Below are 20503 nucleotides of genomic sequence, written 5' to 3'. Positions count from 1 at the left end.
TTGAGAGTCCGCCTGCCGATGCAGGGGACACGGGTTCATGCCCCGGTCCGGGAAGATCCCACATGCCGTGGAGCGGCTGGGCCTGTGAGCCATGGCCGCTGAACCTGCGCATCCGGAGCCTGTGCTCCGCAACAGGAGAGGCCACAACAGTGAGAGGCCCGTGTACCGCAAAAAACAAACAAACAAACAAAAAAGAGCCTCAATGAAACGCTACTTATAAGAGTGTTCAACTGGAATTCGGAAACCTTCCCTATGATAGTGACTTGGAATTACACATTATTTTAATGATAAAAAACTGACGGACGCCGGGTAGACTGGAAAGAGACTACAGACACCACAGTTCAGAAACTGTTCCAAAAGGCGAATCAGATGATTAATTCCTTTTTGTAACTAGTAGTTAGTTATTGACTGTCTTCCATGGACCAGTTACTGTGGCGGAAACAGAGGAAAACAAAAATAAGTAAGATTCCTGCCTTCCTGGAGCTTAGGGTCTAATGGAGAGGAAAGACAAAATCAAACCAGACAATAAATTAAAATTCCCATTACAAAAAGAACTATTTATGTGCTACAAACACCCACACTAAGGGGATCTAAACTACTCAGGGAGGCAGCTTCCTTTAAGAAATGACACAAACGACACATGAACTGCGATCTGAAGGAAGAGAAGCAGTTATGCAGGCAAAGAGGAGAAAGAACAGAAAAGGTCAGAGCGGTACTCGGCCATGTGGGGGGTCCGCGATGAAGCAAGCTGCCAGGTAATCAGGCCCTAATGCAGGCCCCTCCCAGCTGGGGGGCGTGGCCACGCCATCTGCTCTGGACGCGATCAGAGGCTGGGAACGCGCGGATATACCAAGACGCGCCCTCCTGGAATGCTCGTCCTTGGCACCCTGAGCGACCACAGGGACAGCTGTAGAACCAGTGGTGCCCGGCACTGTGGCTGTCCCCACTACTGCAGCCAAGGTGACAAGCACGTGGCTGAAGAAGTCGTCTGCAGGTCCCAGCCCAGTGGATACCACATGAACAACAGCCCAGCCTGGTCCAGTCAATCCAGAAACAGGAAAAATAGCAGAGTGCTGTTGTTCACTCCCCTGGCCTTTGGAATGTTCCAGCAACAGAAAACTGAGCCCATCCATGCATCAATGACTCAAGTGCAGAGGTGGGAACATGGGGCACATGGACTGGACGGGGAGGAGGGCACAGGCCACGTGAGACCTGCAGGCCACTCAAGGCTTCGGTCTTTGTTCTGACAGCAGTGTTTTAAGAAAGTGGACGACCTGATCACATTTTCATTTTGAAAAACCTGCTCTGGCCTCGGTGTGGAGAGTAGATTGAAAGGGAGGAAGAGGGGACACAGGTGGTCCACCGAGGGGAGCAGTGCAGTGGACGATGCAGCCTGGACCAAGGCCAAGCGCAGAGACGGGAGATGGTGACTGAGAAACACTCGGGAGGTAAGAGTGACAGGATCTGGTCCAGAGTCAGGAAAAGCGCTGAGTTCCCTGCTTTGTGCAGCTGTATAGACGGTGGTGCTGTTTACAATAGTAGAAAAAGATCAAGTTTGGGGCAAATATAAGGCACCTGGTGTCAGACATCCAAGTTTTAGATGATTTATAAACATTCAAGAAGAATGTCCGCAGCGGGGGTCAGCAAAGCTTTCTGTAAAGGACCGAACAGTGAATAAAAATACAGCTGTGAGGTCCATACAGTCTGTTGCACACACTCGACTCTGTCCTTTTAGCTCAAACACAGCCATGAACGATATGTACTGATACATGAACGGGCATGGCTGTGCTCCATCAAACGTGGCCAGGCCGGGCGTGGCTGCAGTCAGCCTGAAGGAGCATTTAGGGGAAGATGTCTGAAAGAGAGATATAAATTATTGGGTCATTCACATCAGATAATAAGTGAATCCAAGACCCAGATAAAACTGACTATAAAACAAGGAGAAATTAAGGAAAGAAGGCGGCCCAGCCTTGAGAAGCACTAACATTTAACAGCTGGGGAGGGAAGGAAATGCCCAGAAAGGACACAGAAAACAAGAAACAGACGGGCAGGAGGAACCAGGGAAGTGTGTTACTGAACCAGGAACAAGGAGGTCGTCTGCAGCATGGACGGATGGCAAGAAGCAGGAGGCTGACCACCGACCCTGGCAAAGGGTCGTCTGAAAAGTGACCGAGCTGGAGGTGGGTCCGCTGGACTGAACTGTGGGCGAGGAGAACATGAAAACCCCGAAACTGTGGCATACACACACTTCTTTCAGCAAGTCCGGCTCTGACAGGGTAGGGATATAGGTGATTACAGGCGTCCTCTATAGGAGCAGCTCAGTGTAAATACCCGTAACAATGGATGAGAAACCATCTGGTTAAGAAGGGGACACTAGGTATAGGAGAGAGACTGAGGGCTAAGGTTCCCGAGAAGGCAGACAGGAAGAGAAGCTGGAGAACAAGCAGAGGAATTACCTCAACAGCAGATTCAGGTCCTTGATGATATAGGAGGGAAGCAGCCTTGGGTGGATATGGACAAGGTATTGGGTTGGCCGAAAAGTTTGTTCGGGTTTTTCCAGAAGATGTTATGGCAAAACCTGAATGAACTTTTCGGCCAACCCTATATATTTATTTGCGTGCCTGCTCTTGAGAAGGTAAAGGTATTCCTATGCGATGACTGCTATTTTCTCGGAAACATAAAAGCTAAGGTCACCTGCTTCAAATAAAGGAGGAAAAGGGTGTAGTGGACACTGCCTGTTTGGGGGTATCTATTCTGAATCCCCTTCCCAGTTCAGGGAATTCTTCACCTTATAGGTCTTGTGAGAAGCTGGAAATGCCAGACATTCATTTTCCCAGCCTCCTTGCAGCTGAGAAGTCACCTGACCTGGATCCAGAGACGCCAGAGAGGCAGAGCCTACAGAGAACCCACTCCATGCAGGCGGCAGAGGCGGCAGGCGGATGGCTGGCCAAGGTGCAGCACTGCCGTGATGGCACCAGGCGGCCAGTGGGGTGAAGCAATGTCCCTGGTGGACCTGCTCTACGGCACGCCTGTGGCTACAGTTCTGGAAACCACTACGCCCCACCTTGTTCCTGCCTATTTTCCAAGCTGGATTCTGCAGCTTTCTGGGCACTGTGTAAGCTACCTCATTTCCCCCATCTCCGCTGTCTGGTTTCCATCCCTTTGATTCGATCAGCAAACGTTTTACTTGCTTACAGTGAAAAACCCTGATGTCCACAAGGAAAAGATGTGAAGAGAATATACCAGCTCTGAGAGCTCTTTATGGAAAACGAGAGACTGAGCAGAGTGGGAAAATGGGACGGAACTGGTGGCTTGACCAGGGACAGGAGAGTCAGGGGGGCTGGAAGCACACCAGAACCAGGGGCCTTCCGTGAGAATTTCTGAGGCAGCGCCCACCCGCTTGAGAGCAGACAAACAAGATTAATAAAGCAACAGGTCTGAGAAGCAATGCAAGGAAAAAATGTCAAAGTACGTTTCTTAATTCTATGGACGTGAAGAGAAGAAGGAAGAGCCAGCAGAGGAACCTTGGAAGAGTGAAGACGAACGCAGCTTCTGAAAGGAAACAGACATCTGAATCAGAGCTTTGTCACTTCTTAGTGGTGTGACAAGTTACTTAATGTCTCTGGACTTCAGAGAGAAGTCTGGACTTCAGGTTTTTCACTAAGTAAAATGTAAAAATTCCGACCTACTTTTCAAGATCATTGTGAAGATGACGCTGCCACACTTATCCTAACACCCAGGTTTCAGGAGAGGAGCCTGGGACAGTGAAGGACCGCGGGGGGTGTGGGGTGTGTGTGTGTGTGAGTGTGTGTGTGTGTGTCAGGGATTTCAGGCAAAGACACGCTCATCAATTTCATGTCATACAGGATGAAGTTTGAAGCGATTATGTTAGAGGGCCTAGGAGGTGGCTGGGATGCAGCGAACCAGCAGAGACAGCGTGTACAAAGCAAAGGGAGTATAGAAAGAGAAGGACAAGGGACTGGAGAAGGGATCACCATAGTGTACAGTCAGCTGGAGAAGAAAAGCAACAGTCAATGAGAAAGGCTGCATGGCAGTAAGGAAGATGAAGAAAAAGACAAGGCTGTTTGTAGCTGCACACAAAGCCCTCAACGTGCGACTTCTGAAGATGTGGCAGAGCCCAGTGGTTTAAGAAGAGCAAGAGAGAACGGCAAAGATACTCACTCTCGAAGTTTAATAGAAGGAAAAGAAGACACTAGGATGACGGCAGGATGGAGGAAAAGTCAACAGAAGAAGAGTGAAGAACTCAGGGTAAAGTCCCAGAAGGAAATGCACATAAGGACACAGACACAGATGAGGAAGAGAGAACAACAGTTTCTCCCCCTGAAACAGAAAGAGATACTTTCCACACACAGAAGGCAAGGTCATTTACTGAGAAAGGGAAGGGTGAACTTGGGAACCAGCAGAAAATACTCGAGGCAAGTATTTAGAACTGATGTTTAGAAACAACTTGCTATTGGTCAGGAAGCCTGCAACTGCAAACTCTATCACTAATCTTAGTATCGATGCCTTAAAAATGATTTTCAAGATATAAGAATGTTGGGGATGGGGTGTCAGAGGTGTGCGTGAGGGCACAGAGGAGGTAAGAATGGAAACGAACGGACACTTGCTTTTGGCTGGGTGGTAGGGGCTCCCTTCTACTCTCTCTGCTTTGGTTATATTTGAAATTTCCCTACTAAGAAATTCTTTAAAATGTAAGGAATGCATTTAATTCCTCATCATTCTTAATTCCTCATCATTCTTTCTTTTGTTGTCTTTTTTACTTTTTGGCTGCACCCTGCAGCATGCGGGATCTTCGTTCCCAAACCAGGGATCGAACCTGCACCCCTGCATTGGAAGCACGGAGTCTTAACCACTGGACTACCAGGGAAGTCCCCAATTCCTCATCATTCTTATCTCTAAGATCAAACAAAGACATTGCTTGGTAAATAAAAATATAGAAGGCACCTATTTCCCTTACTTCTTAATAACAGAAACCTTTTCCATCTTTGTTTTGTTGGAATAGAAGAACTCTCAAATAAAAATTATGCTATATTCAAGATAAATGCCAGGGCTTTCTGTCTCCTAAATTAATTCAAATCCTACAAAACACAATTTAGGATGTCAGTACATTAGGGGCAGGGCAACTGACAGCCAGAAAACTATTAAAGTGAAACAATCTCCCAGCATAGCTAAGATCTTTTCTTCATTAAAAAAAATTATGAAAAATCTCCTTTACTTACGTAAGAAAAACAGTCCCAGAACTTCGGAAGAAATTGAGGGAATTTATGAAGAATCAATATAATAATCCATTCTATAAAATATTTTATGGATGCTTGATTATTGATGAAACCAGCCTGGAAAATCTTGTCAATAATTCTATTCAAGAAATTCTGAGAAAAATAAAGCATACAAATTAAACTGTTATGGTTATTAATTTAAAAAAATTCATTTTTATTGAGATATCACTGACATATAATGTATAAGTTTAGGTGTACAACACGATGTGATGATACATTTATTTATTTATTTTTTAAACATCTTTATTGGAGTATAATTGCTTTACAATGGTGTGTTAGTTTCTGCTTTATAACAAAGTGAATCAGTTTTACATATGTTCCCATATCTCTTCCCTCTGCGTCTCCCTCCCTCCCACCCTCCCTATCCCACCCCTCCAGGCGGTCACAAAGCACCGAGCTGATCTCCCCGTGCTATGCGGCTGCTTCCCACTAGCGGTCTATTTTACATTTGGTGGTGTGTATATGTCCGTGCCACGCTCTCGCTTTGTGATGATACATTTATATATCGCAGTATGACTACCACCATAGCAGCACTAGCCTCTATCATGTCACACAGTGATTTCTTTTCTGTGGTGGGAAAAATTAAAATCTATTCCTTATCAACTTTGAAAATGGTTACTAATTTTAATTAAGAAATAGTCACTATTAAAAAAACAGCTTCAAGTTTTATCGTGGCATATGAGACTTTAAACAGTTAAAATATTACAATAAAATACTGAGGGGAAGAATATATTAAATGGGGCCATGTAAATCAGTTTCCAATTTATTTCTACAACACCTAATTGCCTTAGTATTCTATTTAAAAAAACTTCTGAATCAACTTCAATTTTAAGAACTAAAGTATAAATTTTAAGCAGACGACTTTCTCAATTTTAAAGCAGCACATGACAATTTCTACTACATAGTTTATTCATACGAAAACATTATGCTTAAAGGTACGAATGTAATAAATGTTATACCTGATCGAATCTGGGGAAAAGTACAAGCAGAGTCTGCCATATTCGGTTTTTCACTCTATGTTGTTGAGAATTCACATAGTATCGAGTTCTTGACTTGGACACCAATTCATCCTTGGCGGGGGGAGGGTGGGACCAATATTAAATTACCTACTGAACTTGTGATTAATGAAAAGAAAATCAGTGACAACTTCAAGTTTAAGAAGTATAAACTGGGCATTGGAGCCTGTTATACTCCGAAAGGCAGAAGGATAAGAAAGACACTTTCTTATGATACTTTTTCCAAGTTTCCTTTCAAAACAATGAATTTCATTGCTTTTAACTTATCTGCATTTTAAAAAAAGTTTTATTATTCTTAATTAATTAATTAATTAATTTTTATTTCTGGGCCACGCCACGCAGCATGTAGGATCTTAGTTCCCTGACCAGGGATCGAACCCGTGCCCCCTGCATTGGAAGCCTGGAGTCTTAACCACTGGACCACCAGGAAGTCTAAACTTATCTGCTTTTAAAATTAGAAAAGGAACCATACAAATTTACGTAGTAAAAAAAAGTACTTGAAAATATACTTCTCTCTCCTTGTGCCCAGTTAAGGGGGAGACATGGGGTCACAGGGGTGGACTTTGCACTAAAAATTTTTTTAAGTTTATCGTATTTTAGTAAATAGTGACACATCTGAAGAATATATATTAGCAAGGGAATATAATGCCCCTTGATTGTGTAAGTTTGGAATAATGGGATCTGCAATTTGATACAAACACCACTACGACAGGGGCACCTCTGTAAATGGACAGTGCAATGCCATCACCAGACACAAGGCAACAGCAGCACGGAGTCCTTCTACATTAGCAGCTTTAATGGTCTGTGCCGTCTAAATTCAGCCAACTGCCAGGTTTACTTCTGTTGCATCATTGCTAGTGCTTGAACTGCTAAGTTAAGATACTTTAAGGTAAAATAAAGCATATTTACTTTTTCTAATAGCTTGATTGCAAGATCTTCCATAAACAACTTATGAGACATATTTGAGCCATCTAATAAACACAGGAATTTGACAGCACAAATTCTCACATAATGGTCCTCTCTTTTAGTACTAAAAAAATATAAAGTGATAGATTATGTTAATGCATTTTCAAAATTAAAAAATACATTAGATATTAATTTCAAAATATCAAAACCTTCCAAAGTTTTCTAAAATTAAGTAGCTTCATATTTAATGACAATGCATTTTAAATCAGGATAGACAGTGGAAGATAACAAATACATCAACAGGAAATCCTGTACACAAAGTCTGAATGAGCACAAATTCACCCAGACTTCTGGAAAAACAAGGCACACACTACTGATACTGGGTCAACAATATCTTATCTGTGGACAAAACAGATCACAGCTCACGACACTGTTCCTGGAAGAGGACCACACACACCTCCTGCTCAGGGGCAAGAACACACATCAACACCTCGATGCTGTTGTCACTGTGCACTCTAAGTGCACGTCTCTAAGTGAAGGGCAAACTCAGAACACACTCAGTGTGTGTGCTGACCACCCAGCATTTTCAGTATCCAAATGGGGAAAAATAAATTCACTGAAATTGTTAATTAAGTATTTCCAAGTTCATTAAAACGACTATGATGTAAATAAATGTCATTTTAATTTAACAATATCTGTCTAGTAGAAATCAAATATTCTGGAAACGTCAACTAAAAAAATTTCACTTATTGTTATACTATAACCAGCCAAGAAAACAAAAAATTAATTAAAATAATTAACAGTGAAAAATGTATATATTTAATGAAAAGTGGCAGATTTAAAACATAGCTATGACTCTTAGAATAATAAACACTTTGTGGTAACTGTACACAATTGTCATTTGTTGTCCTAAACTCTAAAATCAAAGTGAATCATGACAACACAATTTATTATCTTCTTCATAAACACCTATGCACAAAGTTTTGAAAATTATGTGAGAAAATAAAAACTTTTAAAAGAGCTCCAAAAAAATTATTTCAGCGGTTAGATAAGAATAGGCTTATCCCAGACATCAAAAACTTTAGGGCCTATTCCAACAGTAATTTTATTTTTGCGTGAGCATAGTGACTTGTTAAATAGTGGATTTTAGCCAAAAAAAACTATGTGCACTAATGATCACCCCTCCACCCAAATAAAGAAGAGGGATAGGGACTGCATATTCCCCACAGTTATTTCCTTATGTATGCTGCACTTTGCACTAAATTTTTTGGAAGTTTATCCTATTTCAGTAAATAGTGACAGATCTGAAGAAAATATATTAGCAAGGCAATATAATTTCTAACACAACTTGGAAGGCTCATGCAACATCTTATACAGAATGTTTCTCATATGATGTTATATTTTGAATGCCGCATTTATATCAAGATATGGAGGACCCACCATACTTACTTTTCAATAACCATGTTCGCTGCACACTCATGCCCAAGATTTTCTATGAAGGTCTGTACATCCTGAATAAGTCTTTCCATAAAACACATGTGACAAAGAACAAGTTTTAGAAGAAAAAAATTAAAGTCCCAAATTAAAAATTAATCAATATTCTTCTAACTGAAAGCCTTAAAATAAAGACACAATTCTACCCAAATAGACACTTAATATAAGTTACATGAGGCTGAAATAATGGCATCTTTTACCTTTGATCACGCCGAAACACTGTTCCAAATATACACGCCTCAAGGACAAGTTCGCTGTAATTTTTAGCAGTAGATAAAGACACATTTGAAGCAGAAACTATCCAAGATTTGCAGCAATAACTTATCAATATATTGAAGACTCCAGTTTTTATAGTAGACATTTCAATTATCCTGTACATAATCTAGAATGAAATACAACAGTTACTTTATCCTTTGACCAATTAAGTTTTTTCAAAAAAGAGAAAAAAAAATTCATGTTGCTAAAAACTGTTACTTGAATGCCTTCAAATAATAGTTTCAACATAACCATAAATAGAATCTAAAAAATTAAAAACTCTTTACTGTTTGCAAGATGCTAACCAATCACAGAATGCTGATTTTTCATTTCTTAATACTAAAAGTAAATAAAATTTTACTGATATCGATATTCCCCCAGAACTATCCCAGAGGAACAACTGCCCAGAGTGATAGAGAATGAAAGGGAGAAAAAACGCCTCACCCTTGACATTTTCAGTTTTCTTTGCACTTGCCAGGGGCCTCCCTTTCCTCAAAACACAAGAGGCCCCACTCTCTAAGTGTGTTCTGTGGGTCAGGAAAGGATGCAGAGACAGCAGGGTAATAAATGGATTTATTCTCCATCTTCCCCTTTGGATAAGGAGTGTATGTGAACCTGAGGCATGAGGTAATTCCATCACCTTATGTTCCCTATTATGTATCAGTGACTGTAAACACAAATGCCTCCAGAAACCAGAAAGACCTTTGGATAGGTTATATTCAGAGAAATATTTCCTTGAACAAGAAAAGCAACAGCACAGATGCACTGACAAATGGCACATGACGTTTGCCCTCAGGGTCCAGGAGAAATCAAGCCACGGTCTGGAGTGGAGCAACAGAAAGGGTGTGCCCCACCTGGATGGGCCAGGGACCAGTCACCGCCAGGACACTGCTGTCATGTAGGAATGACCAGTGTTGCCAGATCATCCAATTTTCCAAGAGAAGAGGAAATACAGATTTTCATGCAAATTTCCCAATTCTTAAAAGCTGGCAACTAATTCAAAAAATGTTAATTTGATTATATGAACCAAATATGTTTGTAAGGCAGATGTGGTTCATGGGCTACCGCTGTGCACCTACTTTCTTTACATCTAGCAGATTTTCTTGTTCTTCCTCATGACACTGAAGAAGGTTCAAAATATTTACTGACTGAATAAATAAATAACAACAAATCTAATATGTAATTACAAGTATAACTCTCTTCTTCATGTGCTACAGGTCATACAAATTAAAATGAAAACAGAAAGTTCCCTCTTTTTTCTAAAATCATCAGATTCACAGAAACAAAGTAGAAGGGTGCTTGCCAGGGGCTGTAAGGCAGGGTGGGGAAAGGGGAGATGCTTAATGGGGACAGAGCTTCAGTTCCACAAGATGAAAAAGTTCTGGGGGTCTGTCATAATTATGTAAATATAGTTAACACTACTGAACAGTACACTTAAAAATGGTTAAGATGCTACATCTTATGTTACGTGTCTTTTAATCCCAATTTTTAAAAAAGTTACCTCTTTGATTTTGAAATATGCCTGGCCCTTGATTTTTGCAGCAATGGTAAGAACTTTGGGATCAAAAACAAACTGAACAAAAGCTTTTAAATTAGACCAGAATATCAGCTGAGTGTTGCTTAAAGAAGCTATGATTTTCCAAGCCATGTCAAAAGACACTATGCAGAGAGGTTCAGAGGAGGTCAGAAGCTGGTAGGGGGAAAAAAAAAAAAAAGAAATACATAATTATCACAATTTCAGAAACTGATGGTCTGTTCTTATGGTTATTCTTTATTTCAGGTCTCACTGTATCTTACCTTGGGAACCAAAATTTTCATGCAATGGAACACAGGTAAAACTTGATCAGAAGGAAGAATTGTGAGGGCTTCTAGTGCGGACTGCAAAGTCCTTATTGGCATTTGAACAGCAGGTAGAATAGGCTCCAGAATTTCATCCTCTGAGGCTGGTATAAGGGTGTGATATTTTTTCAACAAGAAAGAGAGGCAGACCCACTGGTCATGAATATACTGGGCAACTATTCTCCCCCATCCTCGGGAAGATGATGACTCTTCAGAAAAACTGAGACAAAAAGTAAAGTTATACCCCATCCTTCTTTAAGTCTGTCTCAATTTCTTTTGCGTGTAGTAGTACACTATCGTTACAAGGGGAGAAATTAAACAGTCATTATTAAATATCCTGTCCACCAATAAACGAGGAAACCACACAAACCTCAATTTCCTAACTACACTGAAAGTAGATACTTGCACTCACTTTAAATGATTCACTGAAAACTAAATGCAGAAAAGTTAATGGGTTTCCAGTAACAGGGATGAATAATTTGATAATATGTTATAATCCTGAATGAAGCCTCATCTTTTTTTTTTTTTTTTTTTTTGCGGTACGCAGGCCTCTCACCTTTGTGGCCTCTCCCGTTGCGGAGCACAGGCTCCGGATGCACAGGCTCAGCGGCCATGGCTCACGGGCCCAGCCGCTCCACGGCACGTGGGATCTTCCCGGACCAGGGCACAAACCCGCGCGCGTCCCCTGCATCGGCAGGTGGACTCTCAACCACTGCGCCACCAGGGAAGCCCTGAAGCCTCATCTTGAAGCTTCCATAACCCTTTACGTAAGGCTGAGCAATCACTAATTATCTCAATGACTCAAACAAAAATGGATTTTTAAACATCAGCAAGAGAGATGCCTTTCATGTATATGCTGCTCTCCAAGGGGTGAACACACCTGCTGTCCTCCTCTGTGTGGGGCTTCTGCAGCGTCTGATTGAGCTGGAGACAGGAGAGGAACCTTTCCGTGGCTCCCGCATCCCGAGAGTCCAGCTGCAGCTCTGGATTCTGGTCAATGGCCTCACACACCATGGCCAAGGCAGCCATACTAACAACTCTCTGAATCTGTCTACCCAGTGTCGGTTCCTGGGGAGGAAATGGGACAATCTTTTATTGAACATAAGCAAAGCCTAACCAATAAGGACCCGAGCTCCCAGTCTACGGGAATCTCATGCCCTCCTCTCCCTCTTCGTGCCTGCTACTGAATATCAGAGGAAATAAAAGGAAATCCAATACATGTCACTCAGTTTACCATTTCTGTACAGATTGGTGGCAAACGAAGTGGCAATAAAAATTCAGCAATTCAGACTAAAAGCCAACTTGGATACAAAGTTCCTATGGGTGAGTCTTATTTCAACTGTTTGGCTAAAGTAGACTTAAAAAAAAAAAAAAGACTCCTGGTATATATATAAACTACTCCTTCAGTCAGCTGTACGCTGCTTCTGGTGACATAGCACAGCAGTTAAGAGCTGGACTCGAACCACATGGCCTAGGTCTGGACCCTGGCTCTGCACTTACCACCAGTTGGCTGTGGACACACTACACCTTGGTTTACTCATCTGTAAGATGGGGACAGTAATAGAATCTACTTCACAGGATTATTGTGAAGATTAAATAAGTCGGTTATTTCACAAAAAGCACTTGGAACTCTACAGGCAGGAGCAGAAAGGAGGAAACCAAGACAGCCTGGCTTTGTTCTTACACAGAGAAAGTCAATAATCTCAACCAAGAAGCCAGGAGTGCAGGTAAGAACCTAGATAGGGAAAATATTTCCCTGAGACCAAAGCAGTTCTCCCAAATACTGCCCACCAGTAACACCTTTACAGAAAGGAACCTTCTACTACTTATTTCATACCTTCCCTCACCACCACCACAGAAAATCAAGTATCTCTGCAGATAAATTTTACTTAGCAACACTGCCAATATAGGAAATAAAATTTAGGGCTACTTTTGAGCCAATGCGGTCTCTATTAACCTTAAAGTAATTCAGTGAATTAGTAAAGAAAGTAAGCCAATCTTATAAATCACTGTGGTGTGGTTCAAAATTCTGGTCTACATTTAAAACTCACAATGTCCTTTTGTAACACTAATACACCAATATGCAGTAGACAGGATGCTGAAATATTCATCAGTCCTCCTTCTAATTTTCTTTTAATACAGTTCTTGAAAACTACTTTAAAAATTAGATTATGAAAGCAATCAAGTAGCTATTTTAATTAGCAGCCCAGACTAGACTATGTTTCAGCTCAAATTTTTAAAACCCTTACCATGTGTGTTAAGCGAAAACAGCTAACATTTACTGAGGACTCTCTATGTGCCAGGTACTGTTCTAAAGGTTTACCATGCATGAGCTTGCTTTATTCTCACATCAACCTTATAACCCTTATTTCACAGGTGCAGTAAATGAAGCGCAGAGAGGTTAAGTAAGTTCCCCAAGGTCACACAGCTAGTAAAGATAAAGCCAGGATTCAGAACCAGGAAGTCTAACTCCAAAGCCTGTGCTCATAATCACTATGCCTTATTATATCATGTTTCAGAAATGCCTCTAGGTACTAAAATCTAGTGGAGAAGACATATACACATAAATTATTCCAAAAACAAGTAAGATGGAAAAAAACACAAAAATGGAGGCATAAAGAGCAACAGATAAATGAAAAGAATGAGACACTGATCAAATTTCATTTAAGAGAAAATGTTACTTGAGCTGGGACGAAAAGGATGCACCAGATACTGACAAGTGTATGTTGAGGGGAGGGCGTTCTCAGTAGAAGGACCAGACACAATGAAAGCCCAGATGAGGCCGGATGTGGCATGTGCTTGTGATCTGTGAAGCTCCCTATGGTGGCCTAGCGTGACTGCAGCATCGGGGGCTCTGTGGAACGGAAGGGGAGATGCTGTAAACAACTGGGCTAGAAAATGAGGTAGAAATCCAAGCATGGAGGCTCTGGACACTGGACTGGTGAATTTGGACACATTAAAATGTCCCTTACTGGTACCCAGGCAAAAGACCTAGTGAAAATCCACTCTCTGTATCTAAATGATTTTACGATTGCAGTCACCACACCTTTATTATGTACCTAATATTATGACAGGAGTCCCAATCTTTATCAAATATTATGAACAAGGGATATTATTTTCAAAATTAAATTTTAGCAGATGCTTTTTATGTATCAAAATATTGTCTAATAGTCAAATATGTATTCTGTGTATGCCTTACTCAACATAATTACAAGCCTTGAAGCAAAGAGGATTACCTGTCCATGGTCCATCTCTTGAAGATGCCGAATGGATGCGTTTTTCAAAGGAGAAATAACTCTCCAAATAGGGTTGCCTCTTTTCCATCCAACCTTCAGGTGGAGATTTATAAGTTCAGTTAATACCATCAGGTACAAATGGCAACGATCCAGATCTGAAACCTAAGAGAAACAATAAACACTTAACAAGCAAGGTTCATGATTTTCACAAAGCTATGAGAGTTTAGGCAGGAAATAAATTAGTTTATCTAAAAGTACTAAAAGACGACATTGATGAGAGGAGAAGTCATCTCTTCCAAGAAGCCTTCCATCAACTCCCCAGGCAGAGCTAAGCACGTCCTCCTCTGTGCTTAGACGGTGACTCTGCATTCAGCACGACTTACTCAGCTGGCTCCCCACCTTGATTATGAGACCCTGGAAGGCAGAAACTATGTTCTACCAATTCTTGCCTCCCAGGCTAACACATCATAAATAATCACAATAACAAGTATAGCAACTGCCACTGCCACTTCCTTAGCTTCAGGCAGTTGTAATACTCCATTCTCACAAGGAATGGTCACTGTCCCACTTTCCTAAGTTCAGAGAGGTTAAACAACTTACCCAGCATATCACAGCTAGTAAGCTGGATGGGGGGCAGGGAAGGGGACAGAATTAAAGGCAGGGCTTCTCGACTCATAGACACAGGCAGACTGGGTTCGGTCCAGCTCTACCATCACCAGCTCTGTGACCTACTGCAAGTGACCTAACCTCTTTGGGCCTCAGATTCCTTACCCGTAAAATGGGGAGGGTAGTATCTCTCCGTCACAGGGTTTTTGTTGAAAGAATTAAGTGAGAGGGCTTCCCTGGTGGTGCAGTGGTTGGGAATCTGCCTGCTAATGCAGGGGACACGGGTTCGAGCCCTGGTCCGGGAGGATCCCACATGCCGCGGAGCGACTAAGCCCGTGAGCCACAACTACTGAGCCTGCGCGTCTGGAGCCTGTGCTCCGCAACGGGAGAGGCGGCGACAGTGAGAGGCCCGCGCACCGCGATGAAGAGTGGCCCCCGCTTGCCACAACTAGAGATAGCCCTCGCACAGAAACGAAGACCCAACACAGCAAAAATAAATAAATAAATTAATAAACTCCTACCCCCAACATCTAAAAAAAAAAAAAAGAAAGAATTAAGTGAGAGAAAGCATTCTGAAGGGACTGGCCCTGAGTGGTAGCCTTGCTTATTATCGCTGTGCCAATGACTCTACCCTCAGGCTTCCGTGGCACACAGGAAGCACAGGATTCATTCAGTTTATTAGTTTTTACTGAGCAACGCTTAGATGCCAGGCACTTTGCCGAGCGCTAGGATACAATGCAGAGAGAAGGAAACAACGCCAGGGCTTGGTGCCAAGACAACACAGAGGGTGAGAGTGAGGGATAAAGCTGCCAGGATTCCCAAGTTTTAGGCTTGAAGAAACCGGCTGGATCATGTACATCCACCGAGAAGGGAACCTGGGGCGGGGGAAGGTGGATAACCTCCTGCAGGAACGATAAGGAGTTCAGTTTTAAATAGCGTATATGGGGGAAATTCAACCTGAGTTGTCAAACAGCAATTGGCTGAATGCACATTCATCTCAGAAGGTCAGTCTGAGGTAGAAAGGAATGGGAGGGTCCCTGGCATAACTAAAGCTGGGGATGCCGATGAGGTCACCTAGACAGGAGAGAATGAGAGAAGGAGGGGCCCGGGCCAACCTGAAAACCTCTGACTTCCAAGGCTACGCAGCAGAGAATGGACACTGGTGGGAGTAACGGCCAGAGTGATGGGAAACAGCAGGAGAATGACGTCATAAACGCCAGCGTTTCAAGGCGGAGGTGTCAACAGTGTCCACTGGGGCTGAGGGGGTCCAGAGAAACATGGTTTGAAAAGCATCACCAGGTGCAGGACAAAGGAGCCACTTCTACTCACAGGAGCTGAGGGGTCTGTTTACAGACCAGCTCACAAAGGGAAGGCAACAGGGCACCAGAAGGAATGTGGAACTGAGCGGGTTCTTGTTAGATGAGGGACCCTTAAAACTGTTTCAACGCTCATGGAAAGAATCCAGGAGGAAAGGAGAGGCGAAGGGAGGGAAGGCAGGGAGGATGGATTCAGGGGTGGGTGAGGCAGACACCTGGCAGTCTGAAGCGGGGGTGACGCTGGCCGAGGCTGCTATTTCCTCTGTGAAGTGAGGGGGACGGTTCATCTCTCCCTGATTCACGGCCCCGTGCGGGTAGCTTGAAATCAACCACGGAAACCGATAAACACTACAAATTAGGGCTTTTCCCCCAAGAGCCAGTTGTTAAATACTGACCATCACGCTGCTGAGGGGAAGGAAAATACCATCACGCTGCTGAGGGGAAGGAAAATGGGGGAAGAGATTTTTATTAAACTCTAATAAGCTACCAAATAAATGTGCTTAATTGGGAATTCTAATACCTAATGTATTAAAGAGTGGATTTTTCAAAATAATTTTAAACTATTATATGAGTTTACTTTTAAAAATCTTTCCATCTGAAGGATAAAATCACATTAACCTTTCCCTTTTTTTTTGTTTTGTTTGTGGTACGCAGGCCTCTCACCGCTGCGGCCTCTCCCGTTGCGGAGCACAGGCTCCGGACTAGCAGGCCCAGCGGCCACGGCTCACGGGCCCAGCCGCTCCGCAGCATGTGGGATCTTCCCAGACCGGGGCACAAACCCGTGTTCCCTGCATCGGCAGGCGGACTCTCAACCACTGCGCCACCAGGGAAGCCCTAAAACATTTTTTTCTGCTCCCAAACGCCACTTTTTGAGAAACTATCACGTTAATTTTCAACTTAATACAGTGCCTGCCAGTCAGTAATCACTCAAAATATTGATGAAAAGACTGAAAAGTTACTCCAATACATACTTACACTACTTAGTTCCTTCATAGTAAGTCTTCTGAGAATAAATTCTGAAACACTCTCTGTGGTAGACATGACAAAGTTCTGAAGAAGAGTAAACACTTCGTCTGTATGTGCAACTAAAATGAGAGAAATAAGTTTATTTGGTACAAAGTACACCCGACAGTCTAGTAAAAGCTCACCTATGTTAAGCATATACATGAATCACTTACCAAAAATGAATTCTAACAATATAATAGTCATTAATACCATGGGGATATCTACAATTAATCTTAAAAATCATTTAGGTGTTTTAGTTCTGGATAAGATGCAACAAAGACACACTGCCCTCTCTCACTGAATTCAGCTACAAAACCTGCACGGAATATTCGAAACAGCCATTTGAAGACTGTGAAAGGCAAAAAGCAGCAGATGGATTCAGAAAGAAGTAACCCTGAACAGTGGTGAGTTTGCTCCTGTCCTCCTACAGACTGGACCCACGTCAAGAAAGTGGGCAGCAGACTGGGCGCCCACATTCTGGTCAGGGAATGAAAGAGGAGAATCTCAGAGAACCGGACGGTGAGTACTAAGGAGATTCCAGAGAGGGAGGCGCTCAGGAAAATGGCCCCAGCAAGTGGCTTATGAAGTGCTGGGCTTACCCCTGAACTGCTAGGCCTGGATGTGATACTATTCAGCACGTCAAAGACTTTCAGAACGGAACTAACAGACAACTGCACAGGTCCTAGCCTGACCACCAGATGGAACACGTGGGGCACAGGTCAAGAGAGCACCGCAAAGGACATGAAAACAAAACTGACAGTGGAACCAGCACCCACAAAAGCTGGAACATCAGGAACTGAGGCCTAAACCAAGCCAGACTGACTGTCTGCTACACAAAAATATCAACACTGTCTACAGGATCTGACCAAGATCCAGGGTCTCACAATACAATATTCAGAATATCTAGGATACAATCAAAAATAACTGGGTATATGAAGCGTGAGCTATTCCCTATCTCACATGGGAAAAGAATCTACGGATGAAAACACCAAGATGATGGTGATTTAAGAATAACCTGACCAAGACTTTAAAGCAGCTATTAAAAAATGCTTCAACATGGGCCTCCCTGGTGGCGCAGTGGTTGAGAGTCCGCCTGCCGATGCAGGGGATACGGGTTCGTGCCCCGGTCTGGGAGGATCCCATATGCCGCGGAGCGGCTGGGCCCGTGAGCCATGGCCGCTGAGCCTGCGCATCCGGAGCCTGTGCTCCGCAACGGGAGAGGCCACAACAGTGAGAGGCCCGCGTACGGAAAAAAAAAAAAAAAAAAAAAAATGCTTCAACAATCAATCAACACACACTCTTGAAACAAACCAGAAAGTCTCAGGAAAGTAATAGAAGATATACACAAAAACCAAACAGAGATTTTATCACGGAAAGTACAATAACTGAAAATTTAAAAACTCACTGGATGGGATTAATAGAAAGGAGATGCAAGAGAAAAGAATCAGTGAACTTGAAAACAAATCAATAAAATATGCAATCGGACACGGTATAGCCAAACTACTGACAACCGAAAACAAAGAAACAATCTTGAAAGCACAGAGAAACAACTTATTACCTGGGGGAAAAACAATGTGAATGACTACAGAGTTCTACTGAGAAACCATGGAGGCCAGAAGCAAATGGAACACTTAAATTGCTGAAAGAAAAGACCTATCAAACCAGAATTTTATATCCAACAAAAATATTATTCAGAAGGCAAAATAAAGACATTCTCAGATGAAGGGAAACTATGAGAATTCATTGCCAAGAAACTTGCTACAAAAGAAATATTAAAAGACATTTTCGAACAAACGGTATACAATGCCACAGGAAAACATGGAACGTCAGGGATGAAAGAGCAAAAGAAACTGTAAATATCTTAGTAAATACAACAGACTCTTGAGTCTTTAAAATTTGTTTGATGGTTGACAGCAAAAAACATAACATTGTCCAGTAGGATTTTCAACAAGAGTAAATGTAAGATATCTGTAATAAATGGGGGAGAGGAGGGTAAGGGACCTATAAGGTAATAACATTTCTATGTTAATTTTAAGTGGTAAAATATTAATTCTAAGCTGACTGTAAAAAGTATGTACATCATAATCCCTAGAGTAAGAGATAAGTCCATAATTATAGTTGGGTTCAACAATCCTAAAATCAGCAAGAATACAAACTGAAAAACACCATGAAGCTCTTGAATACAATTGACATTTATAGAACACTCCCCCCAACAACAGCAGAACACATACTCTTTTCAAGTGTACATGGAATAGTTACCAAAATAAACCATACCTAGATCATTAAATAAACCTTAACAATTTTTTAAAAGTTGAAATTGTACGAAGTATGCTCTTTTGACTAGAACAGAATTAAATTAAAAAGCAATAACAGAAAGACAACAGAAAAATCTCTAAATACATTTCCAAATAATTCACGGGTAAAAGAGACAGTCTCAAAAAAAAAATCAGAAAATATTCTTAACTGAAAATACAACATACCAAAATTTGTGGGATGCAGTTACAACAAAACTTAAGAAAATTCATACCATTAAATGTAATTTTAAGAAAGAAGAGAGATCTAAAATCAATAATCTAAGCTTCCACCTAAATGTCAATAAAAAAGCAAAATAAAACAAAAGCAAGCACAAAGATGTAAACATAAAAACCCAGAAATCAATGAAATTGAAAAGAGAAAAATCAACAGAGAAAATTCAATGAAACCAAAAGTTGGTTCTTTGAAAAGGTCAATAAAATTGATAAACCACTAGCCAGTCGTAGAGAGACAGAGAGAGAGCACTACCACGACCACTATCAGGAGTTAAAAAGGAATTACTTCAGACCCCAGATCCTGCAGGCATTTAAAGGATAAGGGAACACTATGGGCAACTCTAGAAATATAACTGTCCTCATTCACAAATGACATCACTGTCTACCAAAAAATCCCAAGGACCTATTAAAAAAACTGCTACAACTATTAAGTGCTTCAGCAAGGTTACAGGATACAAGGTCAACACACAAAAATCAATCACATTTCTGTATACTAGCAATGCACAATTGAAAACCAAAAATTTTTAAAATATATCATTTACAGTAATCTTCCTCCAAAAGATATAAATCTAACAAAACCTGCACAGGATCTATATGCTGAAAGCTAAAAAACTCTGATGAAAGAAATAAAAGACAGCCTAAATAAATCAAGAGACGTACCATATTCATGAATTAAAATCTCAATATAATAAAGAAAGCAATTCTAAAAAAATTGATCTGTAGATTTCATGCAATTCCAATCAATTCCAGCAGGATTTTTTTCCGTAAATGCAAACAAGCTGATTATAAAGTTTATATTGAAAGGCAAAGGAGCTAGAATAGCTAGAAATATTTTTGACAAACAAGAATAAATTTGAAAGAATAACAATACCTATTTAGAGATTTACTGTAAATCTACAGTAACCAAAACAGTACAGTATTGGCAAAGGGATAAAAATACAGATCAAAAGAATCCAGAAATAGATCCACATAAATATGGTCAATAAATTATTGAGCTATAAATCA

General features: G+C 41.5%; 1 protein-coding gene across 3 annotated transcripts in view; it reads right to left on the bottom strand.

Annotated features, from left to right (window-relative positions):
- TARBP1 (tRNA guanosine 2 -O-methyltransferase TARBP1) overlaps nucleotides 1-20503 on the bottom strand; it is a 66779-nt gene that overhangs the window by 11217 nt on the left and 35059 nt on the right. For 2 of the 3 annotated variants that reach the window (XR_014295267.1, XM_082635080.1), the window contains exons 13-22: nucleotides 16941-17050; nucleotides 14044-14205; nucleotides 11688-11875; nucleotides 10766-11027; nucleotides 10470-10658; nucleotides 8914-9095; nucleotides 8669-8740; nucleotides 7223-7343; nucleotides 6257-6367; nucleotides 5241-5390 (exon numbers count right to left, since the gene is read on the bottom strand). Coding sequence is in view for 2 of the 3 variants with exons in the window: in XM_082635080.1 (XP_082491206.1) it covers nucleotides 5241-5390; nucleotides 6257-6367; nucleotides 7223-7343; nucleotides 8669-8740; nucleotides 8914-9095; nucleotides 10470-10658; nucleotides 10766-11027; nucleotides 11688-11875; nucleotides 14044-14205; nucleotides 16941-17050 (1547 nt within the window). In the remaining variant the exon portion in view is untranslated. Of the gene's footprint in view, nucleotides 1-182; nucleotides 1856-5240; nucleotides 5391-6256; nucleotides 6368-7222; nucleotides 7344-8668; nucleotides 8741-8913; nucleotides 9096-10469; nucleotides 10659-10765; nucleotides 11028-11687; nucleotides 11876-14043; nucleotides 14206-16940; nucleotides 17051-20503 lie in introns of those variants that run through there. The other variant, XM_082635081.1, reaches the window with a different exon arrangement.

Source organism: Mesoplodon mirus, assembly GCF_964341445.2.
Source record: "Mesoplodon mirus genome assembly, chromosome: 2".
Classification (NCBI taxonomy): domain Eukaryota; kingdom Metazoa; phylum Chordata; class Mammalia; order Artiodactyla; family Ziphiidae; genus Mesoplodon; species Mesoplodon mirus.
Note: the sequence above shows the minus strand (reverse complement) of the source record. Positions and strands in the feature narration are given on the sequence as shown.